This window comes from Meriones unguiculatus, chromosome 6 (genome assembly GCF_030254825.1).
Source record: "Meriones unguiculatus strain TT.TT164.6M chromosome 6, Bangor_MerUng_6.1, whole genome shotgun sequence".
Taxonomy (NCBI): domain Eukaryota; kingdom Metazoa; phylum Chordata; class Mammalia; order Rodentia; family Muridae; genus Meriones; species Meriones unguiculatus.
The window spans coordinates 49992071-50014742 of record NC_083354.1 but is presented as its reverse complement, the minus strand read 5'-3'; the positions used below and the strand labels follow the sequence as shown (position 1 = coordinate 50014742).

General features: G+C 36.6%; 1 protein-coding gene across 1 annotated transcript in view; it reads left to right on the top strand.

The window, feature by feature from the left end:
- Window positions 1-22672, top strand: part of Stag1 (STAG1 cohesin complex component) — a 288399-nt gene that overhangs the window by 189043 nt on the left and 76684 nt on the right. The window contains exons 12-13 of the mRNA XM_060385437.1: window positions 7876-7955; window positions 15115-15222. Of these exons, the coding sequence (XP_060241420.1) occupies window positions 7876-7955; window positions 15115-15222 (188 nt within the window). The remainder of the gene's footprint in view (window positions 1-7875; window positions 7956-15114; window positions 15223-22672) is intronic.

Below are 22672 nucleotides of genomic sequence, written 5' to 3'. Positions count from 1 at the left end.
CCACCAGTGCCTGGCCCAACCAAAGACCCACGCTATTGGAGAGTGCCAACCTCCTGACAGTATGAATGATACCCTGCTAAGCTTGCAGACAAAAGCCTGACAGAGTTGTCCTCTGAGAGGCTCTACCCAACAGCTCCTGAAAACAGATGCCGAGACTCACAGCCAAACACTGGGCAATGGGTACGGAGACTTGTGGAAAAGTGAGAGGAAAGAGAAAAGGACCTGGAGATGATAGAAGCTCCACAAAAAGATCAACAGAGCCAACTAAGCAGAGCCAGAGGGTCTTGTTGAGACTGAAGCACCTAACAAGGACCATGCATGAACTGGACGTAGGCCCCAACAAAGATTTAGCAGATAGGCAGCTGGGCTTCATGTGAGCCCTCTAGTAAGGAAAGTGGGAACTACATCAGACATGGACTCACTTGCCAACTTTTTGATCAGTTTTCCCTGGTGGGACTGCCTTGCTAGGACATGGGGGAAGAGGGCATGACATGCTCAGTCCTGTTGCAGCTTGATGAGTTGGTGTGTGGAAAAGGGAGCTTCTCTTTTTCTCAGAAAAGCGGAGGAGGAAGAAAGGAGGGTGAGACTGAGAGGGGAGGAGGGATGGCGTATAACAAGGATGTAAAGTGAATAAAATAAGTTTGAAGAAAAATTTAAAAAGAAATAAAATCTCTAATCATTTGGATTAATTTTGATCCTGGAAAAAGATAAAGATCTGATTTCATCCTTACATAAGTGGATATCTTATTTTGCCAACACCATTTATTGAATCATTGTGGGGGTTTGTTTATTAAATTTTTATTTTATATATTAATTATAGTTTATTCACTTTGTATCCCAGCTGTAGCCACCTTCCTCTTTTCCTCCTAATCCCACCTTCCCTCCCTTGTTTCCTCCCGTGCCTCTCTCCAAGCCCAGATAGGGGATGTCCTCCTCCCCTTCCATCTGACCCTAGCCTATCAGGTCTCATCATGACTGGCTTGTGTTGTCCTCCTCTGTGGCCTGGTAAGGCTGCCCCCCTTGAGGGTGGGAGGTGATCAAAGAGCCAGCCACTGCGTTCATGTCAGAGACAATCCCTATGCCCCTTTCTAGGGAACCCACTTGGACACTAAGCTGCTATGGGCTGCATCTGAGTAGGCATTCTAGGTTATATCCATGAATGGTTCTTGGTTGAAAAGACCCCTGTACCCAGATTTTTTGGTTCTGTTGCTCTCCTTGTGAAGCTCCTGTCCTTTCCAGGTCTTGCTATCGCCTCCTTCTTTCCTAAGATTTCCTGTACTCTGTCCAAAGTTTGGTTATGAGTCTCAGCATTTGCTTTGATACGAATACTACTCAGCAATTAAAAACAAGGAAATCATGAATTTTACAGGCAAATGGTGGGATCTAGAAAAAATCGTCCTGAGTGATGTATTCCCGAAAAAGAAAGACACATATGGTATATGCTCATTTATAAGTGGATATAAGACATATAATATAGGATAAACATACTAAAATCTGTATAAAAAAGCTAAGGAAGAAGGAGGGTCCGGGGTAAGATAATCAATCCTCACTCAGAAAGACAAACAGAATGGACATTGGAAGAAGGAGAAAACAGGAAACAGGAGAAGAGCCTACCACAGAGGGCCTTTGTTTTGTTTTGTTTTGTTTTGTTTTGTTTTGTTTTGTTTTTATTATTGACAACATTGCAACAAGTTAGATAGGATTGTTTGTGCGTGTTTGTTTTTGAGGCCTTTGGTCTGCATGTCTGTTTTGTTTTGTTGTCCCCATACCTTGCTGTTTTTGTCATTATCACTATGTATTATTTGAAGTCAGGTATTGTGATGTTTCCAGTAGTGTTCTTTCTACTTCTGATTATGATCCATATAATATTAATTCTACCAACCAGAAACATGTAAAGCAGTGGTTCTCAAACTATGGATTGTGTGACTCCTTTGGGGTCAAGCAATCCTTTCATAAAGGTAGCCTAAGACCACCAGAAAACACAGATATTTACATTACAATTCATAACAGAGGCAAAATTACAGAAATAGCAATGAAAGTAATTTTTTAGTTTTTATTTTATTTTTGTAATTACGGTTTATTCACTTTGTATCCCAAATGTAGCCCCTTCCCATCCCCTCCCAATCCCACCTTCCCTCCCTCTTCTTCTTCTATGCCCCTCCCCCAGTCCACTGATAGGGGAGGTCCTCCTCCCCTTCCATCTGACCCTAGCCTATCAGGTTTCATCAGGACTAGGTTCCTTGTCTTCCTCTTTGGCCTGGTAAGGCTGCTCCCCCACTCAGGGGGAGGTGATCAAAGAGCTAGCCACTGAGTTCATGTAAGAGACAGCTCCTGTTCCACCTTACTAGGGAACCCACTTGGACACTGAGCCGCTGTGGGCTACATCTGTACAGGGGTTCTAGGTTTTCTCCATGAATGGTCCTTGGTTGGAGTATCAGTCTCAGAAATGACCCCTGTGCCCAGATTTTTTTTCTCTCTCCTTGTGGGGCTCCTGTTTCTCTCCGGGTCTTTCTATCTCCCCCTTCTTCCATAAGATTCTCAGCACTCTGCCCAAAGTTTGGCTATGAGTCTCAGCATATGTTTTGATACCTTGCTGGGTAGTCATTCAGAGGCCCCCTGTGATAGGTTCCTGTTTGTTCCCTGTTTTCTCCCTCTTCCGATGTCCATCTTGTTTGCCTAATGAAAGTAATTTTATGATTGAAAGTCACCACAACATAAGGAACTATATTAAAGGGTAGCATTAGGAAGGTTGAGAACCTCATCCAGTATCTTCTTTAGTTTATTTCTTTAGTGTCTTGAAATTTTCTTTGTTGAATTCTTTCCCTTCACTGTATTGGTTTGGGGCTTCGTTTTGTTGTTTGTATGTTTTCGTTATTTTTGTCGTGTTGTTGTTGTGGGGTAGACTTACAGATGCATTACATTACACAAATGTGGAAGTCAAAAGACAACCCTTTGAACTCGGATTTTTTTCCTTCCAAGTTTACTTAGGTTCCAGGGATCAAACTCTGGTTGCTAAGTCTATGAAACAGTTACTTTTATCCACTGAACCTTCTCACCCTCAGATACCTTTTGAATTCATTGTTGATGTGATTTTTTTTCTTCCTAATTCCTCTTCAGTGATATATTTGTTGGTGTATGAAAAAGCTGCTGGATTTTATGTTAATTTTTGTATCCTGCAATTTTACTGAATTTATCAATCTGTTTTCTGGTAGTATATATTGGGCATTGAACATAATGTTGTGTCATCTGCAGATAGGCATATTTGAGTTTTTCCATACAATCTTTTCCTTTTATATATGTCTTTCTCTTGTCTTGATGTTCTAACTAAACTTCAGGCTCAATTCTGAATAAGAATGAAGAGAGTAAGCACCTTTCTATTTCCTGATTTTAGAGAAAATGCTGTTTCCCACATAGTATACTATTAGCAATAGATTTGTCATATATATATATTTTTTTGATGTGTGCTTTTTCTAATTTCTTCAGGACTTTTGTTATGAAAACATACTCAACTTTGTCAGGTGCTTTTTCTGTTTCTATGAGTATGATTATGTCATTTCTTCTATGTGTCTTAAGTCTCTCATGTGTTGTTAGAGTCATTGATGCTCATATGTTACGCCAGCCTTGCATCCTGGATGAAATCATTTGTGTGTAGGATCTTAATGTGTTTTTTTTTTTTTATTTGAACATAACTTTCATTTTTGTTGTATCTTTATGTAGTTTTAGTGTTAGGATAAATACTAGCTTAACAGAATGGATATGGTAAATATTCTTTCCCTTTCTGTTTCATGGAACATAGTAAGAATCATTAGCATTAGATCGTTGAAGGTTTCATAAAATTTGACCCTGAATCCATTACTCCTGGGCTTTGGGCTTTGTTCTTTCTTGTTTTTGTTTTGTTTTGTTTTTTTTTTTTTTTTTTGCTTTGTATTGTTTGGAGGATCCTATTGCTGCGTCAGTCTTAGTGCTTAGACTAAGTCTGTGTATCTGTAATTTGGGTTAGGTTAGTAATATGTAATATGAATTTAAATTTTTATCCATTTTTTTTCTGCCCAGCTTTTTAAAATAACTTTTCGAGGTGATCAGTAATGATCTAGACTATTTTGGCATGTGTTTGAACATCTCCATTTTAATATCTAATTTGATTGATTAGGTCTTATCTCTCTCTTTTGGTTCTTTTGGCTAGGGTTTTATCAGTCCTTTAATCTTAAAGAACAGTTTCGATTGGTTCTACCTATCCTTTTAGACTTCTGTTTCATTAATTTTCCTTCTAATTTCTGTCTACCGGTTTGTGTTTGGCTTCTTATTTTTCTATGAGCCTGGAGATGTGTTGAGGTGTACTGTTGGGTTATTTGTTGGAGAGCTTTGGTTTTTTTTAAATGTGAGCTGTAATCTTTATTCTTAGGACTGCATTGGCTCTATCCCAGAGAAAATGCTGGTAGATTATGCTATGGTCTTTATTTGATTATAGCAAATTTTTAATTCATTCCCTTATTTCTTCAGTGACCCATTGTTCATTCAAATATCTGTCATCCAGTCTTCAAGTATTTGTGTTGTTCCTGAGAACAACTCCTGCTGTTGATGTCTTTTTTTCTTCCATGATCTTACTATTTTCCATAAATTATTTAAAGTCTTTAATTGTTAAGTCTTTCCTTTTGACTTAAATGCTTTATTATGGGGGTGGGGGTGGGGAAGGGGGCAGTCAAGACAATCCTGGAACTTACTCTGTAGACCAGGCTGGCCTTGAACTCATAGATCTGCCTGGGTGCTAGGACTAAAGGCGTGTGCCATCACTACCTGCCTGGTTACGATTTTCTAAAAGGCTCTGTGTGAGTAGAAAAGAACTCCATCTCTTCACCTGTTGTATGGAATATTGTATATTTGTTAAATATTGATGATTGATCTGTGATATAATTTAGCTTTGACATTTCTAATTTTCATTTTCGAAGACCTAATTAAGTATTGAGGTCTTCCACCATTTTGATAGAAGGATATGTGTGACTTTTAATGATGTTTTATAGTGTTTATTTTATATAATTTTTTGTTCCAAGTTTGCTTCATAGATGATTATAATGCTTTTTTCTTGTTGATTAATTTCCCCTTAGTTTATTGTGTTCTTCTTTATTTTTTCTACTTAGTTTCTGTGTGAAGTCTGTGATTTAGAGATAAAAGACATACATTAAATCTTGTGTCTTACTCCAGCCACTTCATCTTCATCTTTTTAAGTGTTTTGACTTTGCCTTTTGTCCCTGAAATTTTGTTCTTCTCTTGCTCTTATATTTTTGATGCTTTCTGCTATGTTGTTTTAACTTATTCTTTGACTTGCTCAGTTTCACTTTAGTTCTTTTCAGTGTCTTCACTGAAATATTCCCTTGCTGAATTTTTCTTTTTTGTTTTGAAATTTTTCTTCCATATATTTTGATTATGTTCTTGACTTAGTCTTGGATTTATTTTCTTCTTTATTTTAGTTTTCTCTGTGGTTATTAATCCTTTTTAAAAGTAGCACTGTGATGTCCAAGTGGGTTCCCTGGTAATAGGAACAGGGACTGTCTCTGACATGAACTCAGTGGCTGGCTCTTTGATCACCTCCCCCTGAGGGGGGAGCAGCCTCACCAGGCCACAGAGGAAGACAATGCAGCCAGTTCTGATGAGACCTCATAGGCTAGGGTCAGATAGAAAGGGGAGGAGGACCTCTCCTATCAGTGGACTGGGGGAGGGGCATGGGTAGAGAGGAGAGAAGGAGGATGGGATAGGGAGGGGATGAGGGAAGAGGCTACAGTTGGGATACAAAGTGAATAATCTGTAATTATTTTTTTTTTTAAAAATTTATTTAAAAAAAATAAACCTGGAAAAAAAAGTAGCTCTTTGAAATTGCTGTAGGTTTTTTAAGCTTTCATGTTTTTAGTTTGGAACATTGATAAGTTGTTTGTGAGGGTTATAGTATCCTTGTGATGTCTTTAATATCCCCCTTTTCCCAGAGTTATTGTTTATATTATTTAATATTAATTTTCCTGTCAGACTGTCTTTGCTTGGATTTATGTTTAGGGTAGAGGGAGCTGCAGAATCAATTACTATACAATGGTTTGCCAGCATTCCCTATGTGACCTGCAAGAGCTACTCCCTTGTCCTGGAAGGTCCAGGGACTGTAGTACTAGGGTTGAAGAAAAATGTAATAAGGGCGTACATTTGTTTTGCTAAGGGAATCAATTTTAAGAAATGAACTGAGCAAGAAATGGAGAAGGGGAGGAAGTTGTGTGTATGTACGTGTGTGTGCTGTAGAAATGGCTCAGCAAATAAATTTGCTTGCTGCCAACCCTGATGACCTGAGATATTCCTAGAACCCACATGGTGGAAAAGAGAGAAACATTTATTAACCTCTGTATGTATGCATTCAAACACACTAAATAGGCGGCACCGGGAGGACTCTCATTCTAAGCAGCAGCAGCAGGATCAGCACAGTGACCAGCAAACACACTAAATAAATAAATACAATTTTAATGATAAAATATTAATAATGATACAGAAAAACGAAATGTGCCTGGATTAATTTCTTTTCCAACTTAGAAGATATGATCTTGCCTTACCTTTGTGTTCTTCTCTGCTCTTTTTGTTGTTTTTGTTTGGGTTTTGGTGTTGTTGTTTTTTTATTAGTATGACTGTATCTGGCTCTGTAGGTAGGAAATAATGAATGGGCATTTTGTATCAGTAATTTAAACAAGTTAAGTCTGTTTATGCAGAAAGGATTTTGTTGCCTAAAGGTCACTTTCAGATTTCCCTAGTCTAATTTTTCTAGACATCATTGGTCCTTTGGGAATAGTTTGGCGTGTGTAGGACTTTCTGTGCCCGAGGCTCTGATTGCGTATGGAGGGCCTACTCAGTTTGAAACTAGGTTACCTATTTGTGTTGCTGTTGCTAGTCTGTGTTGGTTAGGGATTCCTGGTACTACCATGATGCTGCAGCATATCCAGGTTCTGCTGCATTCCTCCTGTAATACCGATCTCTTGCTCTTTAGGGCTGTAGTGGAGGTGGGAGATGTTAATCCTAGCAGATCTCTGCATTTCAGACTTCTCTTTCCTTTTTGTGGTGCTTGTCCAAAACTTGTGCTTTTCTGTTCACAGCACATTTAAAGTTTTATCTGAGTTTTCACCAAGAGGAACTGTCTCCCTCTGGCTATATGGCACCTTTCCAGGCAGTGCTCAGAGCTTTGTGGAGCTGGGGTCACCAACTGGTGCCTTTACGCAGAAACTCCCACCTACTCTTATTTCTGTTTTTGATAGTTCCTTAAGTAAGCTTATATAAAATAGATGCATAAGTCTGTTTCACAACATATGTATTTAACAGGAGTTTTTAATTATAGGTGTGAAGGAACTTTATTGCTTAAAATGAGAATTACTCTATATAAAGAGTTTTTGAGATGTGTTAATTTTGTAACCGAAGATTTAGTTGAAGTAGTGTTTGGGAAATGCCACTTGAGTTTCATTTTCAGGCACACTTTTGAATCAAAGCCCTGGGAGGAAGGGGTGGGTGAATCTTGTAGGTTCTGTATCAGTCTGGTCTACTTAATTAGTTCCAGGCTAACCAGGGCTATATAGTAAGCTTCTGACTCAAACAAACAAGTAAAAACCTACCCCCACTTCTATAAGATGGTTTCAAGAGTAAAACTTCCCAAGGGAGGCATGGTGGCATACGCCTTATTAATCCCAGCACTTGGGAGGCAAAGGCAAATGAGTATGAGGCCAGCAAAGGCTACACAGTGAGGCCCAGTTTAAAAAAGGAAAATAAAATAGTGATAACTTCCTGTTTTATCCTTCTTGGTTATATCTTAAGTCTGTCTTTACTTGTTTATATTCAGGTTGATTTGTTTTTAACTTCTTTCAGGATCGCATTGTATCAATGACTCTTGACAAAGAATATGATGTTGCTGTGGAAGCAATTCGATTGGTTACTCTGATACTTCAGTAAGTATCGTATCTGTTAACAGTTTAATCATTTTTAAGGTTCTGTTTATAACCAAATGTATTTTAGGTGGTGGTGTTTGTTTTCAAACATGGTCTTATACTGCAGCCCAGGCTTGGAACTTAATCTTACAGCCTCAGTTTCCTGAGTTCTGAGATTATAGATATAAGTTATTTTTCATTTGAACTGATGTCTGTTTTCTCCATATAAAAGTTACTTTTATATGGATATCTATGAAGTGTCAAGCTTAGGCTTCAAAACAAAACAAAAAAATTTTCAAATAGATTTTTTATGAACATTGAAGTAAAAGACATTAAACAAGCCTATTAAAGTTTTAAGTAGATTAATAAATGTTTTATAGCTTTAATTTCAGTGTTTACTGAGCTAGAAAATTCTGTTAGATGATGTGATTTCTAGAAAAACTGTTTTAAAAACAATTGTCTTCTCACTGCTTTATGATACTACACCTGTCAGGTATCTGTTCAAAAGGCAGGTTTTGCTTGTGCTCTTTTTTCTACATCTTAATGCCAGGCCTTTTATCATCGTAGCTTCCTAATATATGTTATACATGAGACCTCCTGTTTTACTACATGATGCACTCTTTGGCTTTAAAACCTATTTGGCTAATTCTCATATTTTTTTTTCTTGATAAGAATTCATGATAGGAATTCTTAAAACATACATGTCAAATGCTTCATAAATTTTCATGTAGTTTAAATGTAAAAACTGTATAGTGTCTTTAATTCCAGGACTAGGGAGGAGAGGCAGTCATCTCTGAGTCCCAAGGCAGCCATATTTCATACTTACCATATTTCATACTATTATAAAAGAATAAGGTATTCGTTTGATATTTCTTTCATCATAGTCTAATTATTAAATACAATGTAGTTTTATCATTATTATTAGCATTTAGTATTTTCCAATTAACTATTGCAAGGTAAAGAATCCTTTCATTTTGTGTTGGTCATACATGTACAGCATTTAGAACTCCTAAAATCTGATGCTTTTGTTTTGTTTTGTTTTGTTTTTTCTCTTTATTTATTATTTATTACAATTTGTTCACTTTGTATCATGGCTATAGACCCCTCCTTTGTCTCTACCCAGTCTCACCCTCCCTCCCTTTTCTCACCCGATGTCCCCTAGTCCACTGATAGGGGAGGTCCTCCTCCCCTTCCATCTGACCCTAGCCTATCAGGTCTCATCTGTGGCCTAGCAAGGCTGCACCCCACAGGGGGAGGTGATCCAAGAGCCAGCCACTGAGTTCATGTCAGAGATAGCCCCTACTCCCCCTAGTAAGTGCGTATGGGCTGCAACTGAGCAAGGGTTTTAGGTGCTCTACATACATGGTCCTTGGTTGGGGTATGGTCTCTGCAGAGACCCCTGGGCCCAGATTTTTTTGGTTCTGTTGCTCTCCTTTTGGCGCTCCTGTCCCCTCCAGGACTTTCTAGCTCCATTTCTTCCATAAGATTCCCAAAGGTTGGCTATGAGTCTCAGCATCTGCTTTGATACTTCAATCAGTAGAGTCTTTCAGAGGCCCTTTGTGGTATGCTCAACTATACAACATGGACATTTGTTCAACCATGTTTGTAGTAGCTTTATTCGTAATAGCAAGAATTTGGAAACAACCCAGATGCCCCTCAACTGAGGAATGAATACAGAAATTGTGGAACATGTACACAATGGAATACTACTCATCTAGTAAAAACAAGGAAATCATGACGTTTTCAGGCAAATGGCTAGAGCTAGAAAAGATCATCCAGAGTGAGGTAACCCAAAGGCAGAAAGATGCACATGGTATAAACTCACTCATAAGTGGATATTAGACATATAATATAGGATAAACATACTAAAATCTGTACTCCTAAAGCTAAACAAGAAGGAGGGAAGATGCTCAGTCCTCATTCAGAAGGATAAATGTGACAGACATCAAATGTGGGAGAAGACAGGGAACAAGACAGGAGCCTACCACACAGGGCCTCTGATGCTTTCTTAACCCTATTATTTTACCATGTAGATTATTAGGATATTCTGGACTAATAATTTCACCTTTTTAACTCTATAATTCATATTTCCTTGCCTTGTCTGATAGCATAGACAAGACCTTCTGATCTATTTATACTATCATTGATAACTGATATTTCATTTTATTATGTAAGGTGTTTAAAATTTTTGTTTGTATGTTATTATTTTGTAAATTGGTGTTAGTTGGGTTTGTCTTATTTTTATTCGTGATGCTGGGAACCCAACCCAGGGCCTGTTGCTCACTATACAAATACTAGGTCATTAAGCTACATGCTCAAAGTGTATTGGTGTATGTTGAAAATTCCTCTTTATGGTGAGTGATTTTAAATCTGTTAATTAGCCTGAGTTAATATATTTATCTAATTTAAACCACTTTTGCCCTCCTTGAATAAATTGTATTTTAACATTCTATATTGTTTTAAATATATAATAAATACATTAGAGTTGATTGCTTTTATTTGGGTTTTGTGTGTTTATATGTGTTCATGAATAAATTTGACACACTTTAAACTGAAGTCATTTTTAGTTAATAGTTAAAACAAAAAAAAATGTGGGACTAGTAACATAACTCATAGGTACAGTGCTTTCCTAGCATGTACATAGCCCTGGGCTTCACCTCCATTACCACAAAAGAAAAATGTAAAAATTGTCCCTATTAATGGAATAAAATGACTTTATATATGCATCTTACCTTGTTGTAGCTGGAAAATACTGTTTTCTTAAAGTAATCAACTACTTCTGTCTCTTAACTCTTTCCGCCTCCACTTCCACATAGATACTTAAGCCTTGAGGGGAGAGGGGTGTGACTATTCCAGACTAAGTACTCCAAATTCACTCATTTTCTGCACAGTGTCCAGTTGTTGCTCTGTGTTAATTACTGTCTACTAAACGAGAAGTTTCTCTAACAAGGTTCAATGATGCACTGATCTACGGTTATACCAATGTATAGTTAGTAATCATTTTATTTCTATTGTTCATTTATCAGAATAATTGTAGTATCAAAATAATTGTTTTCCCCTAAGATCCATGATCTATGTATCCTCAGGTTTATGACCTCATTAATAGTGTTAAGTATGTGTCCATCTAATGGAGGGGGCCTTAAATTGATTTTTTTAAGTGGTTGGTTACTTCCATAACATTTGTGCAACTATGTTATCAGTGGGTATATTTTGAGGAAAGGTTGTTATTATAGTTCACAGGCTGCAAAGCTGGGTTAGATTGATGGTTCTTTTTCTCTTGTTGGAATATGTATATGGCACTTTGAATGCTAGCCAGTAGTGGGTGAAGTTTCTAATCTAATAGTAGCTAGATTTGTTCACATTCTGTGACATAAATAATGTGATATCATTGGCAGTTTTCCATAACGTTTTTAGGGAGTTATCTTTAGACACAACTCAGAAAGGTGTCACCTGTTCCTGATATTGGTGTTTTATTTGTCTAGTTGGGGTGTTGCTCTTCTAAGGTACATCATCATTGAGTTTCCTTTTTTCATAATTTTTTTAGAGTTTTATATATATAAATGTATTGTGGAAGTATTTGCCACCTGTTACTTCTCTTTTCCTCTGAGCCCCTTCTTCTTGATATATATACAGCCTCGGTAATCACACAGCTGAAGGAAATGACATTACTACAGCCAACATAATTTTTTCATTGCTGTCTAAAATGGTTTTTGGTAATTTCTTTTTTTCATTCCATGTTTTATTTGAATCTTTTTCTTCAAAAATTAAGCCAGAGGTTTGTCCATCTTGCTATTTCCAAAGGTGTCACATCTTTTGGTTCACTTATCTCATGCTTTTCAGTTATTAAATTTAAATAAATGAATTTACTTTTAAATACTACCTGGTCTATTTACAAAAAAAAAAAAATAGGACAAGCAGTAGTTTTATAGACATTCAGTCATGAGTATTTTGATTACCTTTATGTTTCCCAGTTTTATTATATCCTATTATATATATTTTAATCATCCACAGATACTTTACTTTACAAAGCAATTATTTCTTTCTGTTTTATCCTATTATCTGAGAATGTGTTCTGATTGGTTTGGGCAATGTTGAGTATGTTTTTAAACACAATGGGGTTGGAGGGCCAGCAAGATGGCTCAGCAGATAGAAGTGCTCCCCACCAAGCCTGATTATTAGAGTTTGATCTCAGGAACTTTCATTGTAGAAAGAAAAAAATCAACTCACACAAATTGTCTCTGACCTCCACAAGTGCTATGGCATGCAACCACACTATTCTTCACGCTCACAAAGTAAAGAAATCAATATAACAAAATTAAAAAAAAATAATTTTGTTGATACAGCTCTTGCCCAGCATGGACAAGGCCTGTAATCAATCCCTTGGTGAAAAAAATTAAAAAAAGAATTTGTTTGTCAATTATATATCTATTTTCATTACTTTGAATTTACTTACGGTACCTAATATGTATACTAATATATATTACTACTTTACCTTTTTTAAGTTTGTTTCATTTCTTTAGTTACATATATGTAAGTATGTCTCTCAAATATCCTAGAGCTGGAGTTCCAGGTGGTTTTAAACCATTCAGTGTAGGTGCTCCAAATCTAAGAGCAATCCTACTCATAACCACTGAGCGTTCCCTCGAGCCTTGTTCACCATTTTTAAGAGCAGTGCACTAGTCTCCAATCATAGATGTTGACTTGCCGTTCTTTCATGTGTTGCTTGGCATGCTTCATGGTGTATTGGTAGATATCTTTATGGAAATTTCTTTTAAAAGATTTATTTCAATATAGTAAGCTGGATTAGTTCTTTCAAGAGTGTTGACCTAGCTTGCCTGGAGGGGAAAGTCTTCTTTTTACCATAAAATTGCTAAGTAGGTTACCAAATTTCAAAACTCTTTATAAGTTTTTTCTGAACTGAAATAGAAAGAATAGAAAAATATTTGTTGTTTTACAAATATAGTCATTGCTTTCTGTCTGTGTCTTGCTTTTGGCTTTGGTTCCATCTGTTCTTTTATGCATTTTCCAGAAATCTCTCACTGTCTTAGAAATTTGTGATTCCAATGTCTCAAAGAAGGCAATGCAACCTTTGTCTCTTCCACCATGTCCTCAAGAACCTTCCTTTCAGGTTTCCTATGTTGGATCTACTTACACTACAGACAGTTTTATTGGGCAATGTCTTTGAAAACTATTCATTGTAATATCCCACATATGAGCTATAGAAATCTAAGAGCTTATGAGTAAAGGAAGTACTCATCATTGTCTTCTTCTCTCCTTCCATAAAATCGTCCGGTTAGTCTCTGTCTCTCTTTATTAAGGACTTTTTATAGCTTTTCTATGTACCTGTTCATAAACATAATCTTAAATATGTTTATAGTTTTGATAGTTTTCTGAGACTTGATATGTTTTATTAGCTTCATAAATGCCTCATGATGGGGCTAGAGAAAGGATTGTAGTTAAGAGCACTGGCTGCTCTTCAGGAAGACCCAGTTTCAATTCCAGGCACCTACGTGGCAACCCACAACTATAACTCCAGTTTTAGGAGATCCGACACCCTCTTTGGGCCTCTACACTTAGTACACAGACATACATTCAGACAAAGCACCCGTACCCATAAAAAATAAGAAAATAAAAATCTATAAAGGTTTCATTATATTACAATACTCTAACACTGTTTCTTTTTTTTTTAATCACGTGTACTAATGCAATTTCATAGTCTCTTAATTTTATCTAGTTTAGTATTTTACTTAATAATGAGCTAAGAATCAAAATCTAGCTTACCGGTCTCTTATAGAATGTGCACGAAACGACCTGGCTTTACTTCTCTTGGCACGTAGGATTACTGGTAAACCTTCCCAAATGACAGGTAAAATACATTTTATATCCCATTATAAACTCCTTTAAATATTTTTGAGCCATCTGTCAGTTCTGCTACTGGTTTTTGTTTCCCCCCCCCTCCCAACAGTGTTTCACAACATGTCTCAGTCTGGCCTCAAACTTCCTCTCTTCCTTTCTCAACCTCTGGAGTGCTGGAACTATAGCCATAATTGTGCATTTAGTAGAAAAATATTTTATTTATGAGTTTGTATTTCTGAGATGTAACTTTAAATTGTTCTTTTTTTTTTTCTATGTGTTAATTTTTTCTGAGGGTATTTTCCCAGTAGGCTGATAATACATAATTTGTTTCAGGAGCCTGAGCCTATTGACCCACCTTAAATAAAGGGATATAAGTTGGACATTTGTAGAAATATTGTCCTAATTTATTAACTCTTGCTTAGCAGTCTGGAAACCTGTCTGTCTCAGTTGTAGTCTTTTATCTTTTAACCCAGGGGGTATGGAATGGATAGAGGTATAAAGTTAGTTCTCCTACACGTAGTATTCCTTTCCAGTGTCTGCTGATAATAAGAATGTTTCCTGCTTACACTATGCTACCTGCCTCACATAATGGAACAAGCATTATTGGGGTGGTCAGTAGAGTATATTTAAATACTTCTAGTTTATCTTCTATTTTTGACATTTATGGTTTTCAGCCAAGACTACAATTTCTTCCTGGAATTGATTTAACTACAGTTTTGGTTTGTTTTTGTTTTTTGCTGAGGAGAGCATTCTAATTTTTATTTACTAGATCCCTGAAGTTATTGGGTCCTAAACCATCTACATTTGAGAATCTGTGAAATAAACTTGTAACTCCATATGTTGCCAGGGACCTATGCAGCCCAGTAATTAATGTATTAAAACTAATTGTTTAGCCATAATCATAGTAATAATTTAAAAATATACTATAATCAGAAAATGGACGTTTCGTTTTGGGAACAAAGCTGCTTGAAACACTGATATGAGCAAATGAATGTTAATAGGAAATTTGTGTTCATAAAGGAATGGCTGGGACTTGAAAGATGGCTCAGCTCATAAAGAGGTTTGCCACCAAGCTTGATGACCTGTATTGAATCCCAGGGAAGAAAAGAACCAGCTTTCACAAGTTGTCCTTTGACCAAATGAGGACTATGACTGGCATACACACAAAATAAATAAACAGACAAATGTGATATTGTATTTAGTGGGAAACTGACATTGTAAGCAGGTGATAAAATATTTTGTTGATATAGTTTGGGGAAGAACAGTTATCTAGCATGATGAGCTATAAAGTTTCTGTGGTTCTGATGTAACTTTACATTTTCAGTGGAAGTGAAGAAGCTCTTTCCAATGAAGACTGTGAAAATGTTTACCATTTGGTGTATTCGGCACATCGTCCTGTTGCTGTGGCAGCTGGAGAGTTCCTTCACAAAAAGTGAGTCAGTTATCTTACAAATGGATGCTTTTGTATGTTGTTTTGTTACAGGTTAGTAGGAGAATGCTAAAAAGAGATATCTCAGTTAAAAGCACTCACTTTTCAAGTAGTGGAAGAGAACAGCAGTAACTGAACATAGGACTTAAATGTCCTCTTTACTGTGCTTGGACGCTTTCATAGCTTTGTGAGCCTATTGCATATATCATGGTTCATATTTGGGAGAGTGGTAAGCCTTGTATCATATCCCTCTTCTGTGAAATCTGAAATAGGTTCTTAGGTGGGTATGGGAGTACATTATAAAGTCTTGTTTCCTTTAAAAATGTCACTCTACACTTATGCTACATGTATTATCTATACATGAAGCTGTATTTCCTTGCAAATGTCTACCACCTTTTCTTTTCCATTCTTTTCTTTGGAATCATTACTATAATCAGTACTATGTTGTGATTCTGAGAGTTATGTATGTAATTAGTCTTTTTTTTTTTTTTTTTTTTAGTTAATTTTGTATTCAGCCACTTTGCTGAAGGTGTTTATCAGCTATAGGAGTTCTCTGGCAGATTTGGGGGGGGGTCACTTATGTATGCTATCATACCATCTAAAAAAATAGTGCTACTTTGACTTCTTTTCTAATTTGTATCCCTTTGATCTCCCTTACTTGTCTTATTACTCTGGCTAGAACCTCAAATTGTATATTAAAGACATACAGAGATAGTGGGCAGCCTTGTCTTACCCTTGATTTTAGTTTAAACTTAAACTGGTTTAAGTTTCTCTCCATTTTATTTGATATTGGCTATCAGCTTGCTTTAAAAGGTGTGTGACTTGTATCTCTGATTTCTCCAAGACTTTATCATGATGGAGTGTTTGATTTTGTCAAAGGATTTTCAGCATCTGATAAAATGATCATGGTTTTTGTTTTGTTTTGTTTTGTTTTCAGTTTGTTTATATGGTGGGTTACATTGATGGATTGTCATATTGAACCATCCTTGGGATGAAGCCTACATGATTGTGGTGGATAATATTTTTGATGTCTTCTTGGACTGGGTTTGGGTGTGTTTTGTTGGATATTTTCACATCAATGTCCCTAAGGGAACTGGTCTGAAATTTTCTTTTGTTGTTGAGTCATTTTGTTTAGGTATCAGCGTGACTGTCTTCGTAGAATGAATTCAGCAATGATCTATTTTGTTTGTAAATATTTGGACTATATTTTTATTTTGTGGAATAGTTTGAGGAGTATTGGTATTGGCTCTTTTTTGAAGGTTTGATAGGTTTCGGCAGTAAAACCTTCTTGTCATAGGCTTTTTTTAGTTGGAAGACTTTTAATGACTGCTTCTATTTCATTAGAGGTTATAGATCTATTTGAATTGTTTGCCTGATCTTGATTTAACTTTCGTAAGTAGCATGTATCAAGAAAATCATCCATTTTATTTGGATTTTCCAATTTTATGGAGTACAGGTTTTGAAGTAAGACACAATGAACTTTTGGATTTCCTCAGTATCTATTGTTATGTCCCCTTTTCTGATTTTAATAATTTAGATATTGTCTCCTTGCGTTTTAGTTAGTTTGGCTAAGAGTTTGCCTGTCTTGTTGATTTTCTCAAAGAACTCTTGGCTTCATTGACTCTTTGGTTTTTCTTTCCTTTTTTCTTTCTTTGTTTCTAATTTATTGATTTTAGGCCTAAGTTTAGTTATTTCCTGCATCTACTCCTCTTGGATGTGTTTGCTTCTTTTTGTCTTAGAGCTTTCAGGTGAGCTGTTAAGTTGCTAATATGTGGTCTCTCCATGTTCTCTGTGAAGGTACTTAGTGCTATGAGCATTTCTCTTGGCACTGCTTTCATTGAGTTTCATAAGTTTGGGTATGTTATGCGTTCATTTTCATTGAATTCTACAAAGTCTTTATTTCTTCCTTGGTCCAGTGGTCATTGAGTAGAGAGTTGTTCAGTTTCCATGAGTTTCTAGGCTTTCTGTTGTTGTTTTATTAAGATACAAAGGGTTATTTCAGTTTTCTTATATATGAAACTTGTGGCTGAATATATGGTCAGTTTTGGAGACAGTTCTGTGAGGTGATGAAAAGGTATATTCTTTTGTGTTTGGGTGAAATATTCTTTAAATATCTGTTAGATCCATTCAATTTATAATGTCTGTTAGTTTCATTTCTCTGTTTAGCCTGGATAGCCTGTCCATTGGTCAGCGTGGGGTGTTCAAGTCTCTGACTATTAATGATTAGGATTTACTGTGTGATTTGAAGTTTTTATAATGTAATTTAAACTTTTATCATGATTCTTTTGCAAATGTGGATGCCCTGGCATTTAGGGCATAGATGTTCAGAATTGAGACATCATCTTGGTGGTTTTTTCCTTTGACTATGCGTATTCTTCCCCTTCTCTCTTGATTAATTTTGGTTTAAAGTCTGTTTTATTAGAAGGCTACTCTAGCTTGCTTATTACAAAATATTTTTCCAGCCCTTTACTGTAAAGTAATATCTATCTTTGTTGTTGAGGTATGCAGCAGAATGATGGATCCTGTTTACATATTCATTCTGTTAGCCAGTGTCTTTTTATTAGGGAAGTCAGTTCATTGATGTTGAGAGATATTAATGACTAATGATTGTTAAGTCCTGTTATCCTGATGTTGGTAGTGTCTGTGTCTGTGCATATCTGTGTATGTGTTTCCCTTCTTTTGGTTTCACTGGTGTGAAATTACTTACTGTTTTTTCCCCCTTGGGTGTAATTAACTTCCTTGTGTTAGAATTTTCTTTTTTGTTGTTTGTTTGTTTGCTTTTGTTTTTCGTGACAGGATTTCTCTGTGTATCCTTGGCTATTCTGGACTCACTTTGTAGACCGGGCTGGCCTCAAACTCACAGAGATCTGCCTGCCTTGCCTCCCAAGAGCTGGGATTACAGGTGTGCACCACCACACCGGGTGAGTTTTTCTTCTAGAATCTTCTTTAGGGCTGCATTTGTGAAAAGTTATTTAAATTTGGTCTTATCTTGGAATATCTTGTTTCCTCCCTCTATGGTGATTGAAAGCTTGCTGTGTATAGTAGCCTGGACTGGAAACTTTCATCTCTTATAGACTGCAAGACATCAGCCCCAGGCCCTTCAGTCATTAGAGTTTCTGTTGAGAAGTCAAGTATAATTGTAATTGGTCTGCATTTATATGCTACTTGACTTTTTTTTCCCCATGCAGTTTTTAATATTCTCTTTTTATTCTGTGCATATAGTGTTGATTATTATGTGGGGAGAGGATTTTCTTTTTTGGTTCAGGCTATGGTGTTCTATAAGCTTCTTGTACATTTACAGGCATCTCTTTAGGTTAGGGAAATTTTTCTTCTATGATTTTGTTGAAAATATTTTCTGTACCTTTGAGTTGGGAAGCCTCTCCTTCCTCTGTTCCTATTATTTTATTTTATTTTATTTATTTATTATAATTTATTCACTTTGTATCCACTCTGCAGCCCACTCCCTCATCTCCTCCCAATCCTACCCCACCCTCCTCCTTCTCTGCCTATGCCCTTTCTCTAGTCTCTTGATAAGTGAGGACCTCCTCCCCTTCTATTTGACCCTAGCTTATCAGGTCTCATAAAGGCTGGCTGCATCCTCCACGTCTGTGGCTGGCAAGGCTGCATCCTGCAGGGGAAGGTGATCAAAGAACCAGCCACTGAGTTCATGTCAGAGACAGCCCCTGATCCCCTTACTAGGAAACCCACTTGGAAACTGAACAGCCTATGGGCTTCCTCTGAACAGGGATCTAGGTCCTCTCCATGCATGGTCCTTGGTTGGAGTATCTGTCTCTGCAGCCTCTCCTGGCCTCAGCTATTTTGGCTCTGTTGTTCTCCTTGTGGAGTTCCTGTCCCCTCCAGGTCTTTCTGTCTCCTTTGCCTTCCATAAGGATTCTGGCACTCTGCCCAAAGTTTGGCTATGAGTCTCAGTCTCTCCTTCGATACCCTGGTGGGTAGAGTCTTTCAGAGCCCCCCTGTGGAAAGCTCCTCTCCTGTTCTTTGTCTTCTCCTAGTTCCTATGTCTATCCTATATGCCATTCTGAATGAAGTTTCAGCCTCTTCCTTAGGGTCCTCCTTGTTGTTTAGCTTCTTCAGGACTATAGATTTATAGATTTTAATATGTTTATCCTGTATTGTATGGCTAATATCCACTTCTAAGTGAGTAAATACCATATGTGTCTTTCTGCTTCTGGGTTACCTCACTCCTGAGATTTTACCTCACATCCATCAGAAGTTAATTGTTTTCTTATGCTGGCCTTTAGCCATGTGGTTTTTCCTAGTGTTGGCAGGACCACAGTAATGCAGACACAGCTCTGTCCAGAAAATGGTGCATTGTACCACTGTTGGGAGTTCTTTAGGTTGGATCAATGGCCATGGGGTAGAGGTCTCCCCTGGTAGTTCCTAATAGCAGCAGCCCCTGGGAAGGGAGGCAGAGCTGTGGGCCAGGAAGTGGTGCTCATGGGGACGGGGGGGGGGGGGATGGTTATGTATGCACTTAAATTTTTCTTTGAGGACTGCTTTGTGTCTCAAAGGTTTTGTTATGTTTTCACTTTCATTTAATTCTAGGAAATTTTTCATTTTTTTTGATTTTTTTTTTACTCATCATTTAGTAATGAGTAAATTTGTATATTTACTAGAATTTCTACTGTCAACTTTAAATTTTTATTGCATTATAGTCAGATAGGATACAAGGAATGGTTTCAAACTTTTTGACTTTGTAATCATTGTACCCTGTTGTGTGGGCTGTTTTAGAGCAGCTTAGATATGCTGCTAAGCAGAATAGGTATTCTTTGGTGTTTAGGTAGAATAATTTGTAAATATCTGTAAAGTTCATTTGATGTTTGCTGTCATGAGATATGCTGATGTTTCTTTGTTTTGTGGGGGTTTTGGTTTGTTATTTGTTTTTTGTTTGTTTGTTTGATTGATTGATTGGTTTGGTTGGATTTGATTTGGTTTTTCGAGACAGAGTTAGCTTTGGCTGTCCTGGACTCACTGTGTAGACCAGGCTGTCCTAGAACTCAGAGATCTGCATGCCTGTGCCTCTGTGAGTGCTGGGATTAAAAAAGCATGTGCAACTATCCCTGGCTTACTCTGTGTATTTTTTTTTGTCCAGATAGCCTACTTATCTGTTAGAAAAAGTAAGGCATTGAAATCATCTAATATTAACCAATTTATTTTAATCTGTGCCTTTAAATTCAGTAGTATTTGGATTTTTTTGAAATTGGTACCCCAGAGTTGGTGCATGTATGTTTAGAATACAGATATTTTTGTTAACTGCTCTCTTATATAGAATGAATAAAGTTTTCCTCTTTATCCCTTCTGATTAGATTTAGCTTGAAATCTTATTTTGTTAGATACTAAGATTCTGGCACCTGCCTGCTTTCTGTTTCCATTTGACTGAAATACTTTTGTCCATTCTTTTACACTAAGGAGATGCCTATCTTTAAAACTAAGATGCATTTCTTGTAGATAAGCGGGTTTTGTATCTTGATTCAGTCAGCAAGCCTTTGTCTTTTGTTTAAAGAGTTTTGGCCATTCTTACTTAAGGATGTTGAATTGTGTGCATAAGTTGTGGTCATCGTATTTTTTTATTTTTGGTAGTGGTGTTTGTTTTCTTCATAGTATTTTGTATTTAAATAATTATGGCTTTGTATTTTTCTCCCCCACAGTCTCTTAGCTATACTCATTCCTCTCTTCAGAAGTATTGTTCTTTGGGTTTTTGTTTTTTGTTTTTTGTTTTTGTTTTTTTGTTGTTGTGTTGTTTTGTTTTTTAGGTTCTGTTTTTCAGATATAAATTGATTTAGGCTGCTTCCATCTTAGAAATTTTTTTCCTTTAATGGCAGCTAGTTTCACATATTATATTAGTCTAGGCTGACTTTCGTGGCCTTATAGTTCTTGCAATGACTTCCTCCAAACTTTTGCTGGCTTTCAAAGTTTCCTTTGATCAGTTTTCTTTATATATGACCTGGGAGAGAGATTGTCTGTCTGTTTGTTTTTCTCTTGAAACTTTCAAAACACTTTCTTTGTTATGTATCCTTGGTATTTTACTGTGATAAGGCTTAGAAATGGTCTCTTGAAATTATTTATTAGTGTTCTCTCTGCCTCTTGTATCTCTATGAGTATATCTTTCCTTAGTTTGAAGTTGTTTTCTTCTATGATGGTGTTTGGATTCTTCCACATCTTATTTTGTAATCAAAGGTTTGTTGTTGTTGTTGTTGTTGTTGTTGTTGTTGTTTTTTCATGGTGTCTCATATTTCCTGCATGTTCCTTTTCTGTGTTTTTACCTTTTTTCATATTCCTTGCTTATTTGGATTTTGTACTTTAATCTTCAAGTTCTGATACTCTTATCTTCTGCTTGACTCATTCTACTTGTAAGGCTTTACTTTGAGTCTTATAATTGAGTTACTAGTGGTCTTTTATTCTAACTTCATTTTTTCCTGAGGCCTCTTCAGTATGTCTGTCTCTTTACTGAATTCAATTCTTAGAAATTTTTTAGTCATTTCTATCAGCCTTATGTTTGTGGTTTTGGTCATTAATCAGGTGTTTGTTCTCCTTAAGTTCTTTCTCCTAAATTCCATTGAGCTTTTTCTTTGTGTCTTTTTTTTTTTAACTCCTTTGTTTCTTTTTTTAATGAAGTTTATGATTGCTCTTTTATATTGTATGTCCTATGGTTCATTTCAGAAATTCTCTTTGGCAAATACTTGTACAGGGATGGTAGATTTTGAAGGGAAGGTACTGGTTTGATCTCATATTGTTGGTATTTGGGGGATATGCATGTGAACTTTTTAGTTCTTACTCTGATAGGAACAGATCAGGTTGGGATATAAGAGAGAATATGAGGGCAGATTGGATCTAGAGGTTAGAAATGGCTTGGGTGGAATGAAGTCAAGTGAACAGAGAGGATTTGGCTGGTGTTGTGCTTCTGCTCTAAGCTTGGAGTATGGATGTAGATCTGATTATGTAAATGTTGGCCTGTGGCATGGCAGGGCGTGTGAGTTGAAGAACAGGTAGGGTGAGTCCTGACAGAAGCCTAGAGAATATTTGCTGTTCAGTCAAGGGAGTCCAAACTAGGCTGGGTCACTAGATATAGGACCTGAACTAGAGCTGGCTAATTGGTGGAGAAGGCAGGGATTGGGAGAGGTTAGGGAGGCTAGCCCTTAAAAGGTTTCTACATTTTAACATTATAAATTTCAGCTATTTTCTCAGAGCCTTATGTAAAATAAATGCAGTTATTCATCATAGTACTTTTTAGTTACCAAGGAGTATTATCTGTTTAATTGTCACCAATTTGAAAACCACTACCACAAAAGTATGTCTCAGCCCTTCATTTGAAAAGCCTGTATATAATCTAGCGTATGTTGTGGTGACCCCATCCATAAAATTATTCTCTTCGCTACTTCATAACTGTAATTTTCCTACTATTATGACTATGATATAAATATGATATGTAGGA